The 21567-nt window shown below is 42.5% G+C and overlaps 1 protein-coding gene across 3 annotated transcripts in view; it reads right to left on the bottom strand.

Annotated features, from left to right (window-relative positions):
• Positions 1-21567, bottom strand: part of sept4b (septin 4b) — a 42154-nt gene that overhangs the window by 6140 nt on the left and 14447 nt on the right. For 2 of the 3 annotated variants that reach the window (XM_035621793.2, XM_047335719.1), the window contains exons 3-8: positions 2630-2726; positions 2447-2533; positions 2197-2320; positions 1731-1865; positions 868-985; positions 612-713 (exon numbers count right to left, since the gene is read on the bottom strand). In XM_035621793.2, the coding sequence (XP_035477686.1) occupies positions 612-713; positions 868-985; positions 1731-1865; positions 2197-2320; positions 2447-2533; positions 2630-2726 (663 nt within the window). Of the gene's footprint in view, positions 1-611; positions 714-867; positions 986-1730; positions 1866-2196; positions 2321-2446; positions 2534-2629; positions 2727-11861; positions 12021-21567 lie in introns of those variants that run through there. The other variant, XM_035621794.2, reaches the window with a different exon arrangement.

Raw genomic sequence — 21567 nt, 5'->3', positions numbered from 1 at the left:
GCTATTCTTTTTTTTTTCCCCCCACTTGCCTCTTCACTGGCTTTGTCCTTTTCTCCCTAAAAGCTCTTTTTGTTATCTCATTTCGAACAATAATTCATAGTTTTTAACCCAAACATTTAACGTTGACTTGCTTCATTTATGAAACCTTCCCATTAATTTGTTTCACCTCTTCTACCTTTCCTTCCCATTTTAAATCACCACCAGAAGCCACTCAAGGGCAGAAGCAGAGGGATAAAGTGCTGCAGCGAGTGTCCTCGCATGTGAGAAGAAAGGAGTCAGCCGTGGACTGATTACCATGTATTCTATGGTTTGCATTTTTATTTCAACATCACTTCACATCATCTTTGATGTGATAAGGACAATTAAAGACTTTTGAGTGTAAAATCCTGCAAAAATAAATATATATATTTTTACATTTTTTATACTTGATATTGGTACTATTTTATGTTTACTGTATGATACATGTGAGCATTCTGTTTTCACATATTTTTAGCTGATGCTGTGTATTTCCCCCCCTAGATTGCAAAAGTTTACAAATCCATGTCCGCAAAGTGTGACCTCTGTCCTCAGATTTTAGATGGAGGAATGAGCCGACACAAATAGACTCTCACCTTTAGCGCGAGGTCCTGCTGCTTAAATTCCTCGTCCTCATCAGAGTCACAGTCGGGGAACTGGTATATCTTGATACCACACAGCTCAATCTCTTCTCTCATCTGCAGGGAAACAATAGTGAGATAACGGCGATGATACATGTGAATATCTTCTTCGTGAAGAAACACACGTCTGTTGTGTCATTTCAGTTTCACTTATGGGATAAAACAACATGTAAGGATGAACAGTTTTACTGATTGAGATCTTCCGGCTTGCCTTGATTTTCTTTTTCTCGATCTCACTCGGGGTGAGTGTGTCGGCTTTCGCCAAAACAGGGACGATGTTAACCTTCTCGTGCAGAGCTTTCATAAACTCCACATCCAAAGGTCGAAGGCTAGAACACAAGCACAAGAAAGATACAACACAAACATGCTGGAACCCAATACTCTCTCACAATGTAAAAGAATAACGCTCGTATAAAATATTTATATTTCTATAAATGCCGATGGACACGGGACATCTGCTTCATCGGAACGGAGATTCAGTGTCAATATACATGTTCGATTTGAGGCCTGATTTGACCTGATTTCTTATTGTATGTCAACATCCATTTTCAGGCATTGACGCAATGTTTCCTGTGTGTTGGACGATCAATCAGTGGTGATCAGAGGTTTGCTCTTTACGTGACCTCTCTGTGTGGCATCTGATTGGGTATTGCCTGAAGCTCATCAGCAGGGGGAGCATTTTCTCCAAAATGCACTGCAGCATTACTGGAGGTTTGTGGTACATTAGTTCCTTAATGAGCACAGTAATGTGGAACAGAATACCACCACATCAGCACTCTGCACAAACAAATAGCAAAAGCACTGTGCATTCACCTGGAGGCAGCAGAGCACTGCTTCAACTCTGAGCAGGCTTTTTCGGGTGAATTAACTATTCATGGGGCTGAATGTATTACTAGTAGATACTAGAAATGTTCAATACATCTTAAATACTCAGGCAGCTGTGCGTGTAGGGAGATTATGATACATAAACTAAAACAGAATATTTCATACTGCAGTAAAGGGGGTGAATGTTGCCAGATTAAAACAGAGGGTGGAGAAACTAATCCCCCGAGGAGCAATGCGGGTTTTTCGTACCCATGACCAAAGGGTGAGATGAAATAGAGGCAGCAGTGTACGCGGTTGTCCTGGATGTTCTTGCGGTTGAGGCCACTCTCGTCCCTGAAGTACTGCTCGAACTGCTGGTCGATGTAGTCGGCCACCGACTTCCAGCTACGGCAGAAAACACACAGGCGCTAATCAATCAGGCCCGCCTTTTGTCCCATGCATATTGTAGTGCACACACGCAGGCCGTGCACAGCCAATTAAACCGACTGCACACACACACACACACACACACACACACACACACACACACACACACACACACACACACACACACACACACACAGGGCCATTCAGTCACTGAGGCAACAGCTGCACAAACGCACATGACCATTTCACCACAGTGGAGCTCAAAGGAGGTTATCCAGCTGAACGCTGAAGATTCAGAGGTTAATTCAGACTGACGCCATCTCATTCAGTAAAGATGTTTCATGTGTACCATTCAGTGTTGTTCACAGCGTCCCCGAACCCGGGCGTGTCCACAATGGTGAGCTTAAGTTTGACACCTTTCTCCTCGATATCCACTGTGTGTTTGGTGATTTCTACAGTTTGTGTGATTCGCTCTGGAGGAGGGATACAAACAGACCTCTGTTTTTAATATCAGTAATGACATATAAAAAGCAGGGGGAAAAAAATAAATATATATATATATATATATATATATAAAACAAAAGATGCAGCTTCCTCACCTTCAGCATTGAGCAGCTTCCTATCTTTGTACAGATCTGTGAGAAACAGACTGTTGACCAGAGTGGACTTTCCCAGGCCAGACTCCCCTTCAAACAAAGAACAACAAAGACAAAAAGACTGATGTCAAGACTGTGTGATTGGCGTTCTCTTCAAAGTTGAAGGCTCAAGGTCAAAGGATTTACCTGCCACCATGAGCGTGAAGTCAAATCCCTTCTTGACCGACTTGCGATGCACCTGGTTTGGCAGTGTCGCAAAACCAACATAATCCTTGCCGTGGTCCTAAAAATGCAGACAAACATGCTCAAAGAAAAGCTCTCATCACCATGTAGATGTTACAATATATGAACACTTTAATCAACCACTGCAACAATCTGATTGTCCCATTCACAGTACACCAACTTTCCCAAAAGTATGTTGACACGTAAATAAAGTCAACACAACAAGCATAAAGCATCTCAGAGCATCAAACTCATCCCGTTCCATCAAACGAAAATAAGCACAAATCAACCTTGTTATCTGTAAAGCAACATCATTTTAGACTTCATAAAATCTTGCACAAGCTCTGTCACATCCTATGAACTTCTTCAGTCAGTCTGAAGACGAACTGTTCATCACATCTCAGCACAAAGAAACATTGCCTTGAAAGCAGAACTAAACCACACACAACTCATTTGTCCTTTCTGGGTTTCCTGGCCAGGCGGCCTCTTTACCTCATTGTGGCAGTAGGGGTCAAACCGAGCCCAGGGGCTCTTGGGCCTGGTGGGACTGACGGGGGCTGGCAACTCAAAATCCACCTTTCTGCCCTGCTGCAAACTGGAGTCTGAACCTGAATCCGCCTGTGCCCTATGCGCCACATGGGGGCGCAAATTAGATGGGGCGTGGGGGTGGTGTTGATCCTTAACCTCAGCCTCCCTGTCAGCATCATGAGGCTCAGGGCTCTTGTGGGGTTTCCGGGGTTTGTGGTCACGGCTGTGGTATTTGCTGTGGTCATGGCTGTGGTCTTGGCTGTGGTCAAAGCTGTGGTCTTGGCTGTGGTCGTGACTGTGGTCTTGGCTGTGGTCATGGCTGTGGTCATGGCTGTGGTCTTGGCTGTGGTCGTGGCTGTGGTCAAGGCTGTGGTCGTGGCTGTGGTCAAAGCTGTGGTCTTGGCTGTGGTCGTGACTGTGGTCTTGGCTGTGGTCATGGCTGTGGTCATGGCTGTGGTCTTGGCTGTGGTCGTGGCCGTGGTCAAGGCTATGGTCAAGGCTATGGTCGTGGCTGTGGTCAAGGCTATGGTCGTGGCTGTGGTCAAGGCTATGGTTGTGGCTGTGGTCGTGGCTGTGGTCAAGGCTATGGTCGTGGCTGTGGTCGTGCCTGTGGTCAAGGCTATGGTCGTGGCTTTGGTTGTGGCTTTGGTCAAGGCTATGGTTGTGGCTGTGGTCTTGGCTGTGGTCGTGCCCTCCTTGGTGGCGAGGGTCTTGCATTATGTTCTCTACCTCTGAGTCATCTGAACAGCTTGAATGCTAGAGAGACGTCACAGTTGGAGGGAGTGGATGAGGCGGTGCAGAGGAACAGGTGGAAAACAAAAGAGGGTGGAGGCAAAGAGGAAAGAGGTTAATGAAATTGTTAATGTAGAAGAGAAGGGAATGTGAGATAGGCAAAAGAAAAAGCACACCTTTAGAAACTGATTGTTAATAAATTCAAAAAGATATGACTGTCTTTAATAAGGCAAATGTTGAATATTTATTGCAAATAGGCAGGTAGATTGGGATTTTGATAACATAGTCAAAGAAAAGGTCTGACAAAATGTCAGTAAAATGAACATAGAATGGGCCGAAATTAAATGTACAAATTAAATTGTACATTTCCAGAAGCAGAGTGTACTTTACCCTCAATCTTTCCTACAATTTCTGACCATTTCACAATTTAAGAAGATAAAAAAGTAAACGCTTTTCCTGTAAGATGATGTGTAAGCTACTGTGCAGACTGCAATTCAAGCACAAAGATAAATAATGCAGTGACCCTCAGAAAGCAATGAGGCCATTTAGAATTCAGCTGCAGGGCCACACTGACTCTGGACTCATGTTATGATTATGCACTATACATTAACTGAAGGGTACGAGTAAAATGGCTTTCTTGGATAGATCACATGAAGCCCCAATATACATCTATTGGTCTGATGGAAAAACCCTAAAAGGCTCAACAGGTAAAGATTTTGTCTGTTCTTCTTGTTCGAACCAAAATCTACCAAATACTAAGACTTAGATGGGAATAAAGTGGAGACTTGAGTAGTTTTTGGGGGACGTCCCCAGTACCTGTTCAACTTCATGATCATGTTCCCTGCTGTGCTCAGGGGAGGGAGGGGAGGAGCAGGAGTCTTGCTCGTCTGGTGAAGAGTGAGCCTCTTGGTCACTGTCCTCCATTGCAACTGGGGCAAAAGTGCACTCTGCAATCTCCAACCGGAAGGGGGGAACGCGAGTGGAACGGTGTACGAATGTAAGGAAAGGTAAGAGAAGGACCCCCAGAAAGGCCGCCACGAAGAAATTAGGTGCATGAGGTTCATGAGCCGTGAATGTGTTCAGGCATGTCAGATGAAGACAAGAAGGAAGATGAAAGGAAAAAAAAATTAAAAATTATTAAAAGCAAAGTAATGACATATAACACAACATACCATTTATCACAGGAAATGGTATGATTGCAGAGCAGACACGACAACTGCTTGCAGGATTGACCGATGCATAACGGCATAATGACATTTTGAGGGCAGTTGCTGCCTAATAGTATTAATTCCTCTAATAGTGTCCTCATTCGTGTTTCTGGCCCCATCATCATATGCACTACTCTACACCTCCAACAGTCAATCGATTAGTAATCGACTACTAAACTATTTTGATAATCAATTAATCGGTTCAAGAAGTTTTTATGATGTGTCAAAAATCAGCCTCTTAAATGTGAATATTTTCTGGTTTCTTTGCTCCTCTATAACAGTTAACTAAATATCTTTGGTGTGTGGATTTTATGGACCAAACAACAAATCGAATAATCGAGAAAATAATCGACAGTAATCGAAAATGAAAATAATCGTTAGTTGCAGCCCTACACCACTCCAGCCAGGGACATCAGATAAGACGATCTGTCCCCGCTGCAGTTACATAATGCAGAGAATCATTAAAATTTTCATGAAAATTCAAATGCAAAAGTAAAAAAAAAAAATATTTCACTTATCTCTAAAACCACTCTCCACTCAGAAATCACAGACTGTTTTATGCCCTTACATGTTCATCCCCACTGGAAACTACTTGAAGCCTGATGCAAGTTTAATAACCTTTCATCACTGCTCAACCAGACTAAAAAAAAAGCGTTTCTCTTAGAAACTTGTGTACAAAAAAAAAAAATTCTGTAACCCCCTATGGTTTTCCATGTCCCCCATCCATGTTTTAATTATGTTGTTATTTAGAGCTTCAGGGAAGAAATTGATAGTTTAGGAAATCCGTGACCTGCTTTTCATGTGCCACAACCAAAGATCCAGAGATCAATGTCCCACATGGTGGATCCTGTGACCTACATAGAAGAGATGGTCGATCGCAAACATCTCTGACAACTTTGGAGCAGAAATGCAGAAAGAACGTTTATCCTCCTTTAAAATTTTGGTGCATGAAATTCACTTTCGACAACAATATACGTTGTAGTAGCCTATTGTTCAAAATCAAAATTCACACTATTACAGAAACATTAATGCACAAGCCAATACTTCCTCAGCTTAGATAATCGTAAAAGTTACAACACAAAAACACGTTCACCATGCGTCCCTGCAGGGCCTCACCTGTGGAACCTTTCACCAGCACGTCAAGTCTCTTCGTCTTGCCTAGTCTGCGTACACTGCTCCTCATGCCCTGTCCAGGAGGCAACAGGCAGCAGAGACCAGAGGCTCCAGCTTTTATATGCCTCTGTCCCAGAGGACACAGCGACCTTCTTCCCCATCGAGCCGCTCAGTGCCCAGGGGGAACTGTTCAGAAGCATTGACGAGCTACAGTACATGTCACCGCTCACGAACATACACCGAACCGCACTCAGAGTTCAGGCTAACTTTAACCACTTTGAGCTGCAGAGCTGTAGACACACTTTTTCACATTTCACATCCGTGGTTCTCTTGGTTCGGTGTCAGCAGGGTGATGCTCACTTCAACAAAGCAAATATTAAAGGTGGCAACAAACTGTCAAGGAACCTGTGTACGCACCAAACTGTAAGATGAGCCACATGAGCTGTTCAACTCCCCATCATAATCACAAATTGTGATGTATTAAACACAACCTGAGACACTAACGAGTTCACTAATTAGTTCGCAAATTAATGAATAAATTATGGACTATTTATTCATAGCATATTTGTCTTCACGTACCACATTAAGCATTAAGCAGAGTTCCTCATTCATATGCAAATGTATGCAGCATGTTGCTCCAGAACTACTCTACTCTACACACACACACGTTGCCAGTCCTTCAACATTTCTCCTCCTTTACTTTTTGTGAGGACGATGTAAACTCACGTTTACAAAACTCTTACTTTCTTATGGAGGGAGTCCTAGCCTTTCAGCGAATTCAGGAGTTCACCCGTTTTCCTAGACATTCCTGATCGTGACCTTAGCTTTAGAGTCGGGTCACAGTTTTCTTCTCTAAGGCCAGACACACTATCTGGTTACACATGTCTTTAAAGTAATGATGTCATGATGTGATTATCCTCTATAATTAAGATTTTGGAAAAAAAACAGTTTATGATGAGAAGGCTTTAAGGCATATTATTACAACAAAGGAAGCCCTATCTGATTTTCTTTAATATGCCTGTCTGGCGGCTCAGGTGGCCAAAAATACATAAATTTACCCTTTATTAGAGCTGCAAATATAGATTTTTCTGTTGATTATTTATGTGATTGATTAATTGTTTTGTCTACATAACAGCTGATTATAGTAAAATTTAATTCCAACAGACCAATGTAAAGTCCTTTCTAGGGCTGCAACTAACGATCGATTAATCTGTCGATTATTTTCTTGTTTAATCGATTAGTTGTTTGGTCCATACAATGTCGTAAAATTGTGAAAAATGTTGCTTGTGTTTCCCAAACCTCAAGATGATGTTTTGTTTTGTCCATACACCAGAGATATTTAGTTTACTGTCACAGACGAGCAAAGAAACCCAAAAAATATTCACATTTAAGAAGCTGAGAATTTTGCCCTTTTTCTCATAAAAACTACTTGAACCGATTAATCGATTATCAAAATAGTTTGATAATAGTAGATTAATTTAGTAATCGATTACTAATCGATTAATTGATTAACTGTTGCAGCTCTAGTCTGTTCAATTTACTTGTTTTGACAAACAGAACAAAATCAAAAGTTTTTTACTTCACTTTACTAGAGGCTGAAACCAGGAAAAGTTGTTCATCGTTGCTAAAAATGTTCATTTGATTATCAAAATAGTTCACAATCAATTTTTTTACGTTGACTGACTAATCAACGAATTGCTGCAACTCTTGAGGTCAATATTTAATCGGTTGGAGTCAGCTGGAAGAAAACCCATAAGGAGAGATGAACACACCTCAAGATCAGAGGCCTGAACTACGAAGCAGGATTTGCTGTTATCGAGGTAACTGCAGGTCTAATTCTGGGTTTTTCGTCCTGCAAAGCTCATTCTCTTCTTACCGGTGTTAAATCACCATGGTAACATATGGTGAACGGCTAACCAGCTCCAGAGCAGGTTAACTTCCAGAGAAGAGATGAAAGCCAGTCACCGGTCCGACTACTGACCAATCAGATCACTGGAAAACCAGAGTCATCATTCTACAGGATCCTGAATGGAACAAAAGACTTCGGAGTGACACAATAAATAAAAAAGCGCAGCAGATATTGAACTCAACAGTGACCGCCCAGTAAGAGTGGCTCCGGTTCTGGAAGTGAATTTTACGATTCACTCACTCCATTGACTTTTCATTAAATCCTTATATTCTACCTCGTGCATATAAGGTATTCTGTTTATTATCCATATTATCCTTATTCCAGCATCTTTGCACTGTGCACTATTGCACTAGTATATATGTCTGTCTGTCTATGAACGTCCAATCAGAGCAGCTTGGTGTTCCTGGCTCACAGCTGTGTGAAGCAGGAAACTGGGTTTGACATTTGTCTTCCCTGCTTCAGGGATAAAAAGGGATCCGAAAGAATTTTTACACTTCAGTTATATACATTCAACAAAGAGGAGAGATTTGATCAGTATTTACTGCGTGTGCCTTTTCCACATGCAACTGTTTCCACAAGACCAGATCTGAGCTGAGTTTCTGCTGTCACACAGAGGAAGCATTACTTGATAATTTGCTGGAATTCAATCCAATTGAATTTGCTCTTTTCCGTCACTCCCTTAACTCTAGTTTTCCAAAGATCCACTGTGATCCAGGTGGAAGTCTGAGATCACATATCCGCCCGGCAACCACAAAACCTGAAAGAGCAGATCATCTGGAGCCATCACAGGAGTGATTGTGGCCAGCTCCTGATTGAGGTGTGGGTGGGAGTTGGGAGAGCCAGAGAGAAGAGAGAAATATTTGCCAGGCAAAAGTTGGAATCAAAAGAATAATAAACATTTCTATGCGGGAAAACAAAACAAAAATAATGAAACCAGAAATATCAAAAGGCACATGATAAACATAATTCTAAATTTTCATTAAAAAAAACAACAGCATTTTGTCTGCTGACTAAATGCTTTTGGTGCTGATGGACACTGATCACTATACCTCATACATAATATGCCAAAGGGTTATGACCAAAACATAGAATAATGTGGAATTGACATAAGGATGTTTGAATATTGGCAAATAATTCTCTTTTCCCTGCCTGGGGTTAAACTGAGATCAGCCAAAACTCCCTCTCACAAGTCTCACTGGTCTCGCAGGTATTTCTCATATGTCAGTCTGTTTCAGTCAGACAGCATGACAACTTCCAGACACCAGTCAACAGAGACCTGTTGTATGTCGAGCAGATAAATCACTATACTCATCAAACATATGATTTACTAGACAGAGAAGCTACCGTGTAACAGATCCCTTCATTATTCCTTTAAAAATATATATATGAAAAACCATCAGGTAACATTTGGAAAGAGCATCCAATCACCCTGACCTTATTCATTACATAGCACTGTGACCTCACTTTGTGTAAGATTTACAGAAATGTCCCCCCATTCTGAAATATTAATCAGAAGATGTGAAACGTAATTCCATTAACCAGAGTGAAACCTAACGGGCTCATATTCACACATTTTCATGAGGCCACCACACAAAGTCTCCCACTGGAAAGAGTCTCAGCTGAGACCTGAACCAATTACAATTTCCATAACTGGTCAGTAACATATCACCAGTGATGCCATGCAGAGTTTGTGAGTGATAAAACAGAATGATCCTCAGACCAGGTGAAATCACAATGTGGCTGGTTCATGTCCAACGTGGCATGACGGGAAATGCCTCGCAAAACTTTGGGGCAAAAAAAGCCTTCATGCACAATGGAACAACTCAAGACTTCCTCTTTCAATTCTTTCACAGTTTCTTCATAGACGGGGGAAATTAAACAAAGGTATGCGGACAGGAACATTAAGCCTTTGGTAATGACAACATGTCTTACTTTGTCAACAGCTGCTTCTTTGGCATCCTGCTACGCTGATAAAAATGCACTTGTGTTGTGTTGATGCCTTTGAACAGACTTGTACGCTGACCCAAGGCTTCGGCACAATCTAAGATCTCCTCTCAGGAGATGTTGGCCTGGAATGTCCTGTTTGTCATGTGAAATAAGCAAAGTGGGGCTCAAGCATCGGTAGACCACAGCGCCGTTTATTGCATATACAGTCCAGACCGATGGATCCAATCATTTTAATGAAATTTAATGAGCAGTCTCAAAGGCAAATAGTAGGTTTCTGCACCATAACAAAAACAAACCATATCCTTGAACTTGCAGTCTTTCATTCAAAGCTTTTCAAAGAGACCACCGTAAGAAAAGGTACCACTCAAGTGTATCCGAGTCATATTTTTCAAAAGGACCCAAACAAACCCCGAGAAACAATCGAAGGACATGAAAACCAAATCAACATATACAAGTTGTGTGTTTGACTACGCCGCTTTGTTACTGTTGGCCCGTGGTAGTGGGTTTGGCTGCCACAGTGCTGATGATGGATGGATATTTTTTTGCATGAAACAGGGCTCTCAGGAGGAAAGCCCCCTTCAAATACTCTCTGTATATGACATGGGAAATGCAATCAGATGCAGTCAGAAGTCATAAAGAAACTATACAACACGCTGTAATTGACCTTCTGTGATGAAAAGATTTTAGCTCCAGAGGAAATGCAGTCGACTGAGTCGTTTATAATCCAGCTGCAATAATTACTATGCTATTGTTCAATGAATCCTGAATAATATTTGCTTGGCAGACTTCACCCGCATTGGCAGGAATGCTTACTCCAGTGCATGCTGGCAGAGTGCGGGAGATGGTGCACACTGTGGGGTTGCATTTACTTTGATACTAAAGCGCCTCTTGAATTCCAGACATTCTTCCAAGAAAAAGCATGAAATTAAATGTGGTCATCTACTCTTGAAACAGCACTCTGCTTATTCTCCCTTTGAAAGTGAATGTTGTGGAATGCACAGGCTGAATACCAGTGAGGTTTCCCCTTGTGGCGAGGCCAGGAGCAGGTGGTGAAGTGAGCCATGTGCACTCTGTGTGAATGCTGGGGTTGTTTTGATAGTCATAGCGGGGCTCTGTGTGAAGCTGGCTCAGTAAGAGAGAGAGAGAGACAGAAATAGCCAAAGCCCCACGCCCACCACTACCACACATTCACCCAGCTACCTCACGCAAATTAACACCTAATTCGATAATTCAAAAAGGTAAATAAAACACAATACATTTAAAGCAGAAACAGACAGTTAAACAGTCAGTTAAAGCTGATTGTAATGGGGATAGAAAAACAGAACCATCTGCCCAGACATTGGTCCCCAAATAAGTCTTGCAAAGGAAGTCAAAGGAGGTTAAAACATAAAGATGGCACATCTCAACCCTGAATATATTCCTGTGTGTGAAGCAATGTGCTCCATCATCAGAGGCAGACTCTCACCATAACTGTCGATGCATTACGCTATCACACCTGATCAATACATGTGTGTTTTAACATCTTACAATCTGACAGCAGCGAAACGCTCAGAAAAACCAGTGTCTTCAACAACCATGTGGAAAACAGATATTCAAATTCATGCAGAGGAAACGTGCACCACAGATGACAGTGTTGGAAGGTATGGGAAAAATAGAGAGTGAGAGTCTCTCTCTCTTTCTCACACACGCATACAGACGCACACACAGACACGCGCACAGTCTTAACTGTAGAGTCAGCCAGAAGGAAACAAGCACATACCTCTGCATCTATGCTCATTTCTGAATGTGCCGCCATGCTATCCCTTCACCACCGGCTGTATTCCTCAGGTTTCACCAGGCAGCAGAGTTAAGAGACAGAAAGCAGTGAAAAGGCCCCGGGAAAGCTTCTCAGTCTCAGTGTCACTTCTTTAGCTTCACAGCACCCTCGCATTAGACAAGCGCGCCTATTTGCCCTGCCTCGCCAATCAGACGGCATTCAGATTTTTTTTTCTACACATGCCACCCCTCCCCACACTTGGTCTGGAAACATCTTCTTTTTAACAGGTACACGTTCGAGCGTTGCCACTCTGCATCTGGAGCACTGTCATAGCTCCGCCCTGCTCTTGACTTTGGGCCAGTCGGCAGCTGATATGCAAACGAGCAGCAGCAGCAGCAGCTTGTGTGTGCAGAGCCGTCCTGACTCGAGAAGAGGTGCTGCTCCGTAGGGAGCTCGACAACATCTGTCCTTGCTACAAGCCTCTTGTGCCCTATTTCTTAAAGCCACACGTGCGACATCTAAACACAAATCCTCGCACGCACAGTAACAAAGTCATTGTCACTAACGCAAAAACTGAAATTCAAAGAAATGCGGTCTGAGGACAAGGACGACAACAACAACAACAACAACAAGTGCTTCTCATCATAAACTTCTCACAGTGGCTGACGCATCCACAGACCTCCCAGCTGGCAGTACCAGGGCTAGAGTGGCACAAGAAGAGTCTGTGTGTGTGTGTGTGTGTGTGTGTGTGTGTGTTGAGTAGAAGTGACTTGTGGCCTATATGCTACAAATAATCTTTTTGTCTGGTACACACTATCTCTGTCTCACACACGCACACACACACACACACACACACACACACACACACACACACACACACACACACACACACACACACACACACACACACACACACACACACACACACACACACACACACACACACACACACACACACACACACACACACACACACACACACACACACACACTTAAGTGGGCCACAGCACAAAGCTTCTCCATTAATCTTCGTGGATCTCTGTGCTTTGCTAGTCTTATAAGATTCATTCATTCTCAAGGACTGAGGATTTTGTGATTAAGTCGTGATTGCTTTGAGTTCTGCACAGAAGTGAACGGGGCTCAGTGTGTCTGTGACACAAAGATCTACAGAGGTCTGGATTGAAAAGCTCAGCTTCTGTCGTTGCTTTGCTGGGATCTAATCGTCAGCGTTTCAGTTGTACATGAGCGAGAAGGGAGGCTGAGCAAAAACAGAATTCAGCTGAGAATTCATTTTCTGCCTTTGAGAGGAAGAACGAAACGTAACATGATCCCAGTCTTAATAGCTCCCACTGCACGTGTGCCAACCTCTACAACAGTAATAACTACCATAAGTAGTAGACAGAGAGAAACACAAATAGTATCGGGTCAACAGACATGCCCGTCTAACAAACCACACAGCAGGCAAATCGCACTTAAACCCACATTCAACACATGCACTGACACGGCTTGAGTGAGAGGAGGCAGAATGAAAATCCAGACTAACAGACAGGAGACTTTACTTCCTGTATAAGAAAAGATGGTGTTTAGGGAGGCTGGACATTATCATGATGATGGGTGAGGATCATGGCCGGCCTGAAAGGGCTGACTGTGCCCAAGGCGAGAGGGATTTAAATATACAATCTTCTTTTTTTTTTATTGCACTCGAACACACATGCTCTAATTTACTTATGTGTTGGCCTGCACAGGCAAAAGCACATGAAGACATCACACAGTATGACAAAGCAGACATGACAGTCTACGGTGCTGTGAGGATCACATTGCCGGTCCTAATTAAAATGTTTCTTTGTGCCTGTTTACATTGTTCGGGTCGTCTGGGTCGTAACCAGCAAGCTGCAATGAATTCCTTGATAAGAGCAACAGCAGCCAACAAACACTGGAATTAAAAAATGTACAAGACCCAGCCAACAAACCGGGGAGGAGATGATCTGATCTACCAACTGCAACTGTGTGTGTTATGTGGGGTCATATTAGTACAGAATTCCTTTACTTCCTGCAGAGGATGCAGCATTGCCACTGACCCCCATGGGGGCAGATAGAGGAGGGAGGGCAGTGCCACCTGCTGTCTATGACTGGAAACAGCTGGACTGTGCTAAACATCTGTGTGACATGCACAGTACTGTATATGCATATGGCATTTAACACAGCAGGCATCTTGACAAGCACGTCTTACAAATTACATTAACAACGTTGTTCTATGTAAATGTCCTAGTAAACCTTGACAGTGATACAACATTCAGTATAAGCAGCTGGATGGAGTCCAGCTACTGTGAATGTTTCTCTGTTGTCCCTGTGCATCTCTAAAATTGACATATCAAAATGTCTGTCTGCTGCCTGTCAGACCCGTGATTACAATAACCAGCTCAAATTAATATAAATTACATTTAAAATGGTCTTACTGATGCTAATCGTGATAAACTACTGTACATGCTGATAAATGCATTACATCAAAGAACAAACCCCGCCATATGTGTTAATCTCACAGCACTTTTGTGAGATTAAGTGAGATTTTCCATCAAATCACTCATTTACATAATCATATCCATCGAGCCTGTAAACAAAACCCTGGACTTATGTGACCATGTCCAGCACAGTTGTTGTCAGTGACAACCTTGGACCTAACCATGGGCAGTCCTGTGACTTTGTCCACAGCAGGATGATTTTGTGCACATAAAGAATGAAAACCTGTGTTGTTAATAAGCAGACAGGAAATGATGCAGAAAACATGGATTGGACATACATTTTTTGAAGCAGTGGCATGCAGAGCAGAGCAGTGACATGCAGTGGACGCTGACGCCCTCTGAAGCAGAGATCTACCACCTCTGTAGGAACATAAATATTGTTCTACAGTAGTGAGGAGCGAAGAGACGCTGGGTCTACTGGACTTACACTTCCTAAACTTCCTCCTCCATTCAATTAAGGCTTTTTATCTGACACAGAGAGATTCCTGTTGGAAGGGACCTAAAGCATTTTCTCGCTTTGTTTTTTCCCCTTAAAAGGCGGCGTAGTGCAACAATGGCTTGGTGTGTGTGTGTGTGTGTGGGGCATATCCTGCTCCCTCATGAACTTCTCCATCTTAAAAACGTATATTACAGTCATGTGAAGTCATGCAGGCATATGGCAGGTAAATTCATAGACTTCCAGACTTATAAGTCAGTATGTTCACACACCGTCACCTGTGCCTTGTCCAGCATGTGTCTCCACCATGGACTGAATATAAAAATGGGTGATATGATGGGTCCCCAAAAGTGAAGCCAAATCACCTTGATCGCCCCCTGGTGGCTGACTGAAGAATGGGTCATAAAGCAAGGTAAAAAAAAGTACACGTTAAATAAAATTTTCTTAAAGATTGTTTCTGTCAGTTTAGGAGGTTCATTTCCCACTTAACTATGTCCATGTGTAAATTTTTCCAGTAACTTGCTTAATTAGGTTATTTGATGCTATATCATCATGTTTGACAGCTGATTGGTCAAGCCCACGTATCTGCGGGACCTCGATGTCACAGTTCCAAACCACGATCACTACTGTGCAGACTCTGGCTGCAAATGATGTCAAAAGCTCAAGATGGTGGCCCACGTAACCAGGATATTTCACCTTCATTTTTGCACAACAGGAGGAAGAGGAGAACACGTCATCCATCTTATTTACAACTATTTACTACTTATAATTTTGTCTATGGTCTCCATTGACCCGCATGGACTCACACCAGCTTGGCCTGCAGAGTGTGATAACCAGCTGGCCCCAAAGTTTCCTTTTGTCAGAGATCTAAAAAAAACAAACACTTGCACAAAGTAGGGGATGGCAAACAACAGTAGATAGGAGTAATTACAGACATTTTGGTGTGTTTGCACTGTTTGTAATCTTTTCCAACAGTTTGAGAAGTATGAACTGCACCATTAGCAGTGGCATGGACGGTATGAAGTGAGCTAGCTAAATTATGAAAGAAATTGTTAAAATTGGCAGCAGATTTAGGACTTAACAAAATCAACACACACAAGGTGCTGAAAATACACTTCAGAAGCCACAACAAAGGGTGTGTTTTCCCCAAACTCAGTAAGAGCATGTTATTCCACCACCTTTGGCAGAGACAAGGACCATTTAATGACTTGTACTGTTTATTCTCAGCCATTCCTCTAAATGAAATTCAAGAATTGGCTTTGGCTCCATTGGCTTCCACTGACTCCCATATCGCTGAGCAAATCCGTAGCAGAACATGATGAAACAATTGCATGACTAGGATTCGGGGTGTTTAAATTTTTTTTGCCATTGATATTATTTAGACTGGTGTGTTGCAACCTTATAGGGCTGAGAAAATCCAACACCTACGAGACAAAAAGGCGAAGGCAGACAAAACAAGTCTAACATCTGCTGGGTGGTGACCTCTCTTTGCCCTGATGAAAGGAAGTCAGTGGCTTGTTGTGTGGCCAAACTTCTAAAGCACTGAATTCCAACCGATCTAGCTCCAATGTCACATGAACACAAACCTGCTTTATGTGATTCTTGGCTCCTGTTAGGTCTTATCACAACGCAGTTGGAGAGGGTGAAGTCTGAAGTCAGAACCGTAGACCTGCTGAAACAGTGTTGGCATTGTGTCTGGAGCAGACTCAATAAGAGAAATTACATCAGAGTCTGGACTGGGCTTCCTGTCTTGCCAAAAAGAGCCAATCGAGTGGAAACAACCACTAAGTAGATAAAAACTATTCTCAGATTCATTACTTTTGCAAGAGTCGATTTAGAAACTTGCGGTCGGCAGGCAATGTTGGAGGTTGACTGTTCATTACATCATGCGCAATATGCATAAAAAAGTTTGCATTGCAGGCAAAACATATGCCTGGGAGATAATCTGTGAAGTTTAACAATTTGCCCTTTTTTGCCTACATTAACATTATCCTCCCACATTTAAGCTTCACCTTCCAAAGTTCAGTTGAATGTCTTGAAATGCAAACATGTGCTTTTGTTGACAAGATTATACTTCAAATTGATCTTTGACCCCTGCAACAATAAACAGAATTAGGATAAAGGCGCTCTATGACAACGGTTCACCATTTAAGAGCTACCTCATGAAAAAGGTTTTTACAAGGTTTAAGATTTCCTCTGTGTAGATGAGAAACTGCAGAGTGCACCTGTTTGCCCACTTCTTCATACCATGTTTTCACAAACCACAGGCCCCTGGAGGCTGTTTCCATTTACACATTATGTAGTAATGTCATTCCAGAGAGCAGCCTTCAATGTTTGATTAACATGTGCTAACTTCGGTTTGGTGTACACAGCCATTGTTCTAAATGCAACATAGAACGGTTTTGGTGTTTGCATAGAACGGTGTTTTTCGGGTCTTACTTCAAAGGGAATTAAGTTTATTTTTTAGTTTTTCCATAGGGGATACAGGATTTAATATGCTAAGGTGATGGTGGTAAAATTTTGGTAGTCGGCAAATATAAGATAACAAAGCACTGAAAATATTTTCATTTCATAATGTCAGCTAACACGAAAATCCTCAACATCTGTAATAACTCAGAATGTCTCTCGGGCAAAGATTTCAAAGACAGGAGGAGGAAGAACTAGCGATGTATAGTATTGCAGATTGTGTCTCTGATGCCAGACATTTCTTAGTCAATATGCAGACCAAAGAAGCTATGGGCCACATCTTCCCACAAAACTATTGTGCCAGTTTCACAAAGTCTGTAGTACATTAATAAAATGAATGTATATTTGAGCTTGAAGCCTAGTGTAACAAAGTGCTATTTCAACCCAGAGCCAGTCAGATATTTGAAAGTGTTTAATTCTTATAAAGCAGAACACAACATGAGCATGTGAGAGAACAATCCTCTGTTAGGACTGTCTGTCGACTTCGATAAATAAAGTTTGGGGTCAATAAAAGATAAATATACAATAGGCAAACACTTATCTCCCAAGAAAATATGATTATTATGTTTTATCTGGATCCAGTATTTGTCAAGTGAAAAGCTGCCTTAAGGGTTCTCTGCCTCTCCTCCTGGGTCATCTGGGGTCATATCCCTGGTGCCAGTTGTTTATCTCGTACGTCAAAGATTGTTATGCTCTTAAAAGCATTTTCGATTGACAAGCAGTGTTCCCAGACAAGAGCCCGTGATTGACAGTCCAGACATTGGATGACATATCCCTGTGTGCTCAGGATTATGAAGCTGTTAGTATAATAAGCAGGGAGGCTCTCTGGTGTCAGACTGACCTTTCAAAGCTAAAAATCCCGGACACACTGAGGATAAAAGCTGCTATAAAGGCTCAAGCTCGCTTGACTGCAAAGCCATGCTCCAAGAACATGGCTCTTACATCTGGGCTTCACCTGTGAATGAGCCAAGTGGAGCCGATTTCCCACCATCGACCTCAGCGGTCTCCGCTCTCACGAAATGTGGGTCTGATCTTCAGCCAAATAGTACGAGTGCCCACGAGACGTGTTTAAAAAGTGAACATTTTACAATTGGATGACTCTTTGACATGACAAACAGAATAATGGTAAAAGTAAAGGGGTTCTGCTAATGATCAATAAGGATTCAGATATGTGCCAATCTGTGACTTCAGTATACCCTCAACAGATGGCGGTGGTGACTTCTGGGGCAGTGCCTGATTGGCCTGGGCTCCAACATCAACTTCACATAATTGTCCTCTTCTTCTTCCTCCTCCTCCTCCTCCTCCTCCTCCCGGGCGTAATCCGCTTTGTAATCTGCTCCAAACAACCAAGAGCAACAAAAAAAGCTTGGAAACCTCAACACAAGTGCCCCCCGCCAACGCGCGCGATGCCTTGCCAGCTGACTAGTCTGTGATGCCAGTGACTTCAGCACATGCAGCTCCAACATACGTCGCAAAAACTCACGTGCAATCAAGGTGCTACCCTTGAAATGGAAATCATACTCCTCTGCCACATATATATTTTTCAACCTGTTTGGCTTACAGATGTGTTATACATGAAAGTATAGGAACATCCATCTGCATGCAAGGAGCAGATAAAAAAACGCCCAGCTCTCACTACCGTACATTCCTTTGACCAGTAACGCTGCCACCAAGAAATTATCAATGCCAAGACATACGCACACTGCAGGTAGAGTCAACAGTGAGAGAGACCAGACAGTCATTATTAAAAGCAGCTTCACATTAAAGACTCGTGAAAGGACGTCGCACTGACAGCAGCAAAGATAAACAACTGGTCAATATCAATGTCAAATCTATCAATGTCTCCTCTTCACATTATAAATTGAGAGAGGTTCTCTGTGACAGAATGTTTGTGCCACGTAGCCGAGCAGAGGACATGCTACACTTACCATTGTGCAGATGGCTAAGATGCACACATGCAAGAACCAGTGGAGGACAGCGACCGACCGTGAGCTGCTTCAGGTCTGTACGACAAAACCTTTTACGCCTCCAGCTCCAGTCTTACTGGCAGATATTAATAATGTAATGCTGAACACAGACACATGCTGCATCACGTACTGGACCGCCGCTGCTGCTGCTGCTGCTGCTGCTGCAAAAGGAGCGCTGATAGTTAAAAGGAGACAAGGAAGAGAATTGCTTGAGCATGAGGGTCGGGCAGAAGGTGTAAACCGAAGGGAAAAAAAGATCGATGGAGCTGGGATTTCAAACAGCAGCAACGCCATGTTGACAAACTTCTGCTTTGAAGTAAAGACATGTTTCAGACGTCTGTGACAGAAAATTAAACGATAATTCTGTTTTAGTTCAGCTCATTAAATACCACGGATGTTCACATGCTATAATGATGTGATTGGTGTGGACAGTTTTTACTTCTTCTTAAATAATTCATCCCAGAATTACAATACAAATTGTATACTGGATACTAAACCAACGGTAAACCCAAGGTTAAAACAGTGGGAAGTCGAGGTTAACCGCTGTGGTTTAAAAGCTATGGAGAGGGATGTCACCTCTGGCTTGTTTAGGAAACTGCTGCCCAGGCTTAAAGGTGTTTGGGCACATTTAGCGGTTGCATACCATTTATTTAGACAGTGCATATCCTGCTCCCTCATGAACACATCTGATGGTGCAGTGTCATATTTAGCACTTAAAAACCTGTCACTGGTATAACAAAGTGTTGAGTGGCGAAGATTAGAACCTTTGTTTCTTGTTGGTGTTTAAGTGAAGTTTCTTAACCTCAGTGTCACTGAAATATTCACTGAGCTTTACTGTTCAATTATCTATGAATGGAAAAAGCAGAACTAGTGCACACCGAGCTGTAAGAAGAGCACGGCTGCGGATTTCGGCACAATTCCTGAACCAAAAAGGCGTGAAATTATGTATAGCACATGGTGTGCGTCGCCAGCACTCACACCTCAATTAAACGAGTTGTCAAAGGGAAACGGCACTGATTCAGTGACACACCTGGCATCGTGCAGTGTTATTTTATCCCAGAACTGAGGAAAATAATGATATATTCTGCTGAACATTGTGGCAATGTAATAGAAATAATTTATGTTGGCATTTTGACTTTTTACCATTAGTGTCAATTAAATTCTTCTGCAGCTCCCCGGCATTGAAATAAAGACCAAAGTTTAAATAGTTGCTCAACTGAAAACCTTTAAAAGCTGCCAGATTTTTCAAATTAGGAAATACTGCTTGTCAACATTTGTCAAATTTTGATTTGACCAGAGGTTTATTTACTGAGAGCCTTGAGTTTTATATTGGGATTCAGCAGCCAAGCCCACACAAACCTGGCATGACGGCCGAGTTTGGAGACAAGGATTTTAAAAATTTCTTGTGTGGACGCTCATATGATGGTTGTAACCTGAGTTTAACCTGGCTGACGAGTAACCTTTCAGCTGGCAGTGGCACAGAGCTTCTCCAGGAGGAAGACGGTGACAAGAAGCCTCTTCAGTGAGCTTCAAAAAGACACAGCCTGTTCTGTGAGGCGAGCTCAACGGAGTGATGAGCTCCAGTGGGCAACAGCCTTGGGTCTTCATGGGCTGCTGGGAGCAGGGACTGGGCCACCATGGCACAATGTGACAGTGATGTGGAGAGAAGGAAGTGGGTGAAGGGCGAGCAAGGAGGGATTAACAACAGCGAGAGACAGACAGTAAGAGAGGCAGAGGAAAAGCTCTGAGCAATGCAGAGGCTGATGCCCAGAGACCCAGAGAATCAAATAACGTCTCATAACTATCCACGTTGCTCTTTTTCCCCCCAGCTCTGTTCCTTTTATCATACGCAGACATGACCCCAGAAGGTTCACATTGTTGCGTTTCATTTAACTCAGCTCAATTACAAAAGTTTAACATGGCTATAATAACCACTAAAATAGATTAACTGTACATAGCAAAAGGCTTCCAGCTCTTTAGAAAGCATCCAGTTACTGCATCTGTAGCAGACGTCCTTTCACCAGATGTTCATAGGAGTATAATTTCCCTAAACCCAAAATATGAGATTTATGTAACACCAATCAACTGATGCACACATTCACAAGAGGACAAAATAGATTCCTCTCACTCTGAATACATACTAAACTCTTCAAGGACAACAAACACAGGGATAAAACATTGTCACATTTAACCCTGCAGCAGTGTACAACTTTGATCGGACTGTAATCTGCAGGAGAGTCAGGGACATTAATCTGCCAAGGTTACACAAGGCTCATGCAGGCAATCGGTCCTCTGTTGATGTTTGTTTAAATTATTGTATG

The sequence above is a fragment of the Scophthalmus maximus genome, chromosome 11, assembly GCF_022379125.1.
Source record: "Scophthalmus maximus strain ysfricsl-2021 chromosome 11, ASM2237912v1, whole genome shotgun sequence".
NCBI classification, from domain to species: domain Eukaryota; kingdom Metazoa; phylum Chordata; class Actinopteri; order Pleuronectiformes; family Scophthalmidae; genus Scophthalmus; species Scophthalmus maximus.
The sequence above is the reverse complement of the archived record's forward strand: the minus strand, read 5'-3'. Positions and strand labels throughout refer to the sequence as shown.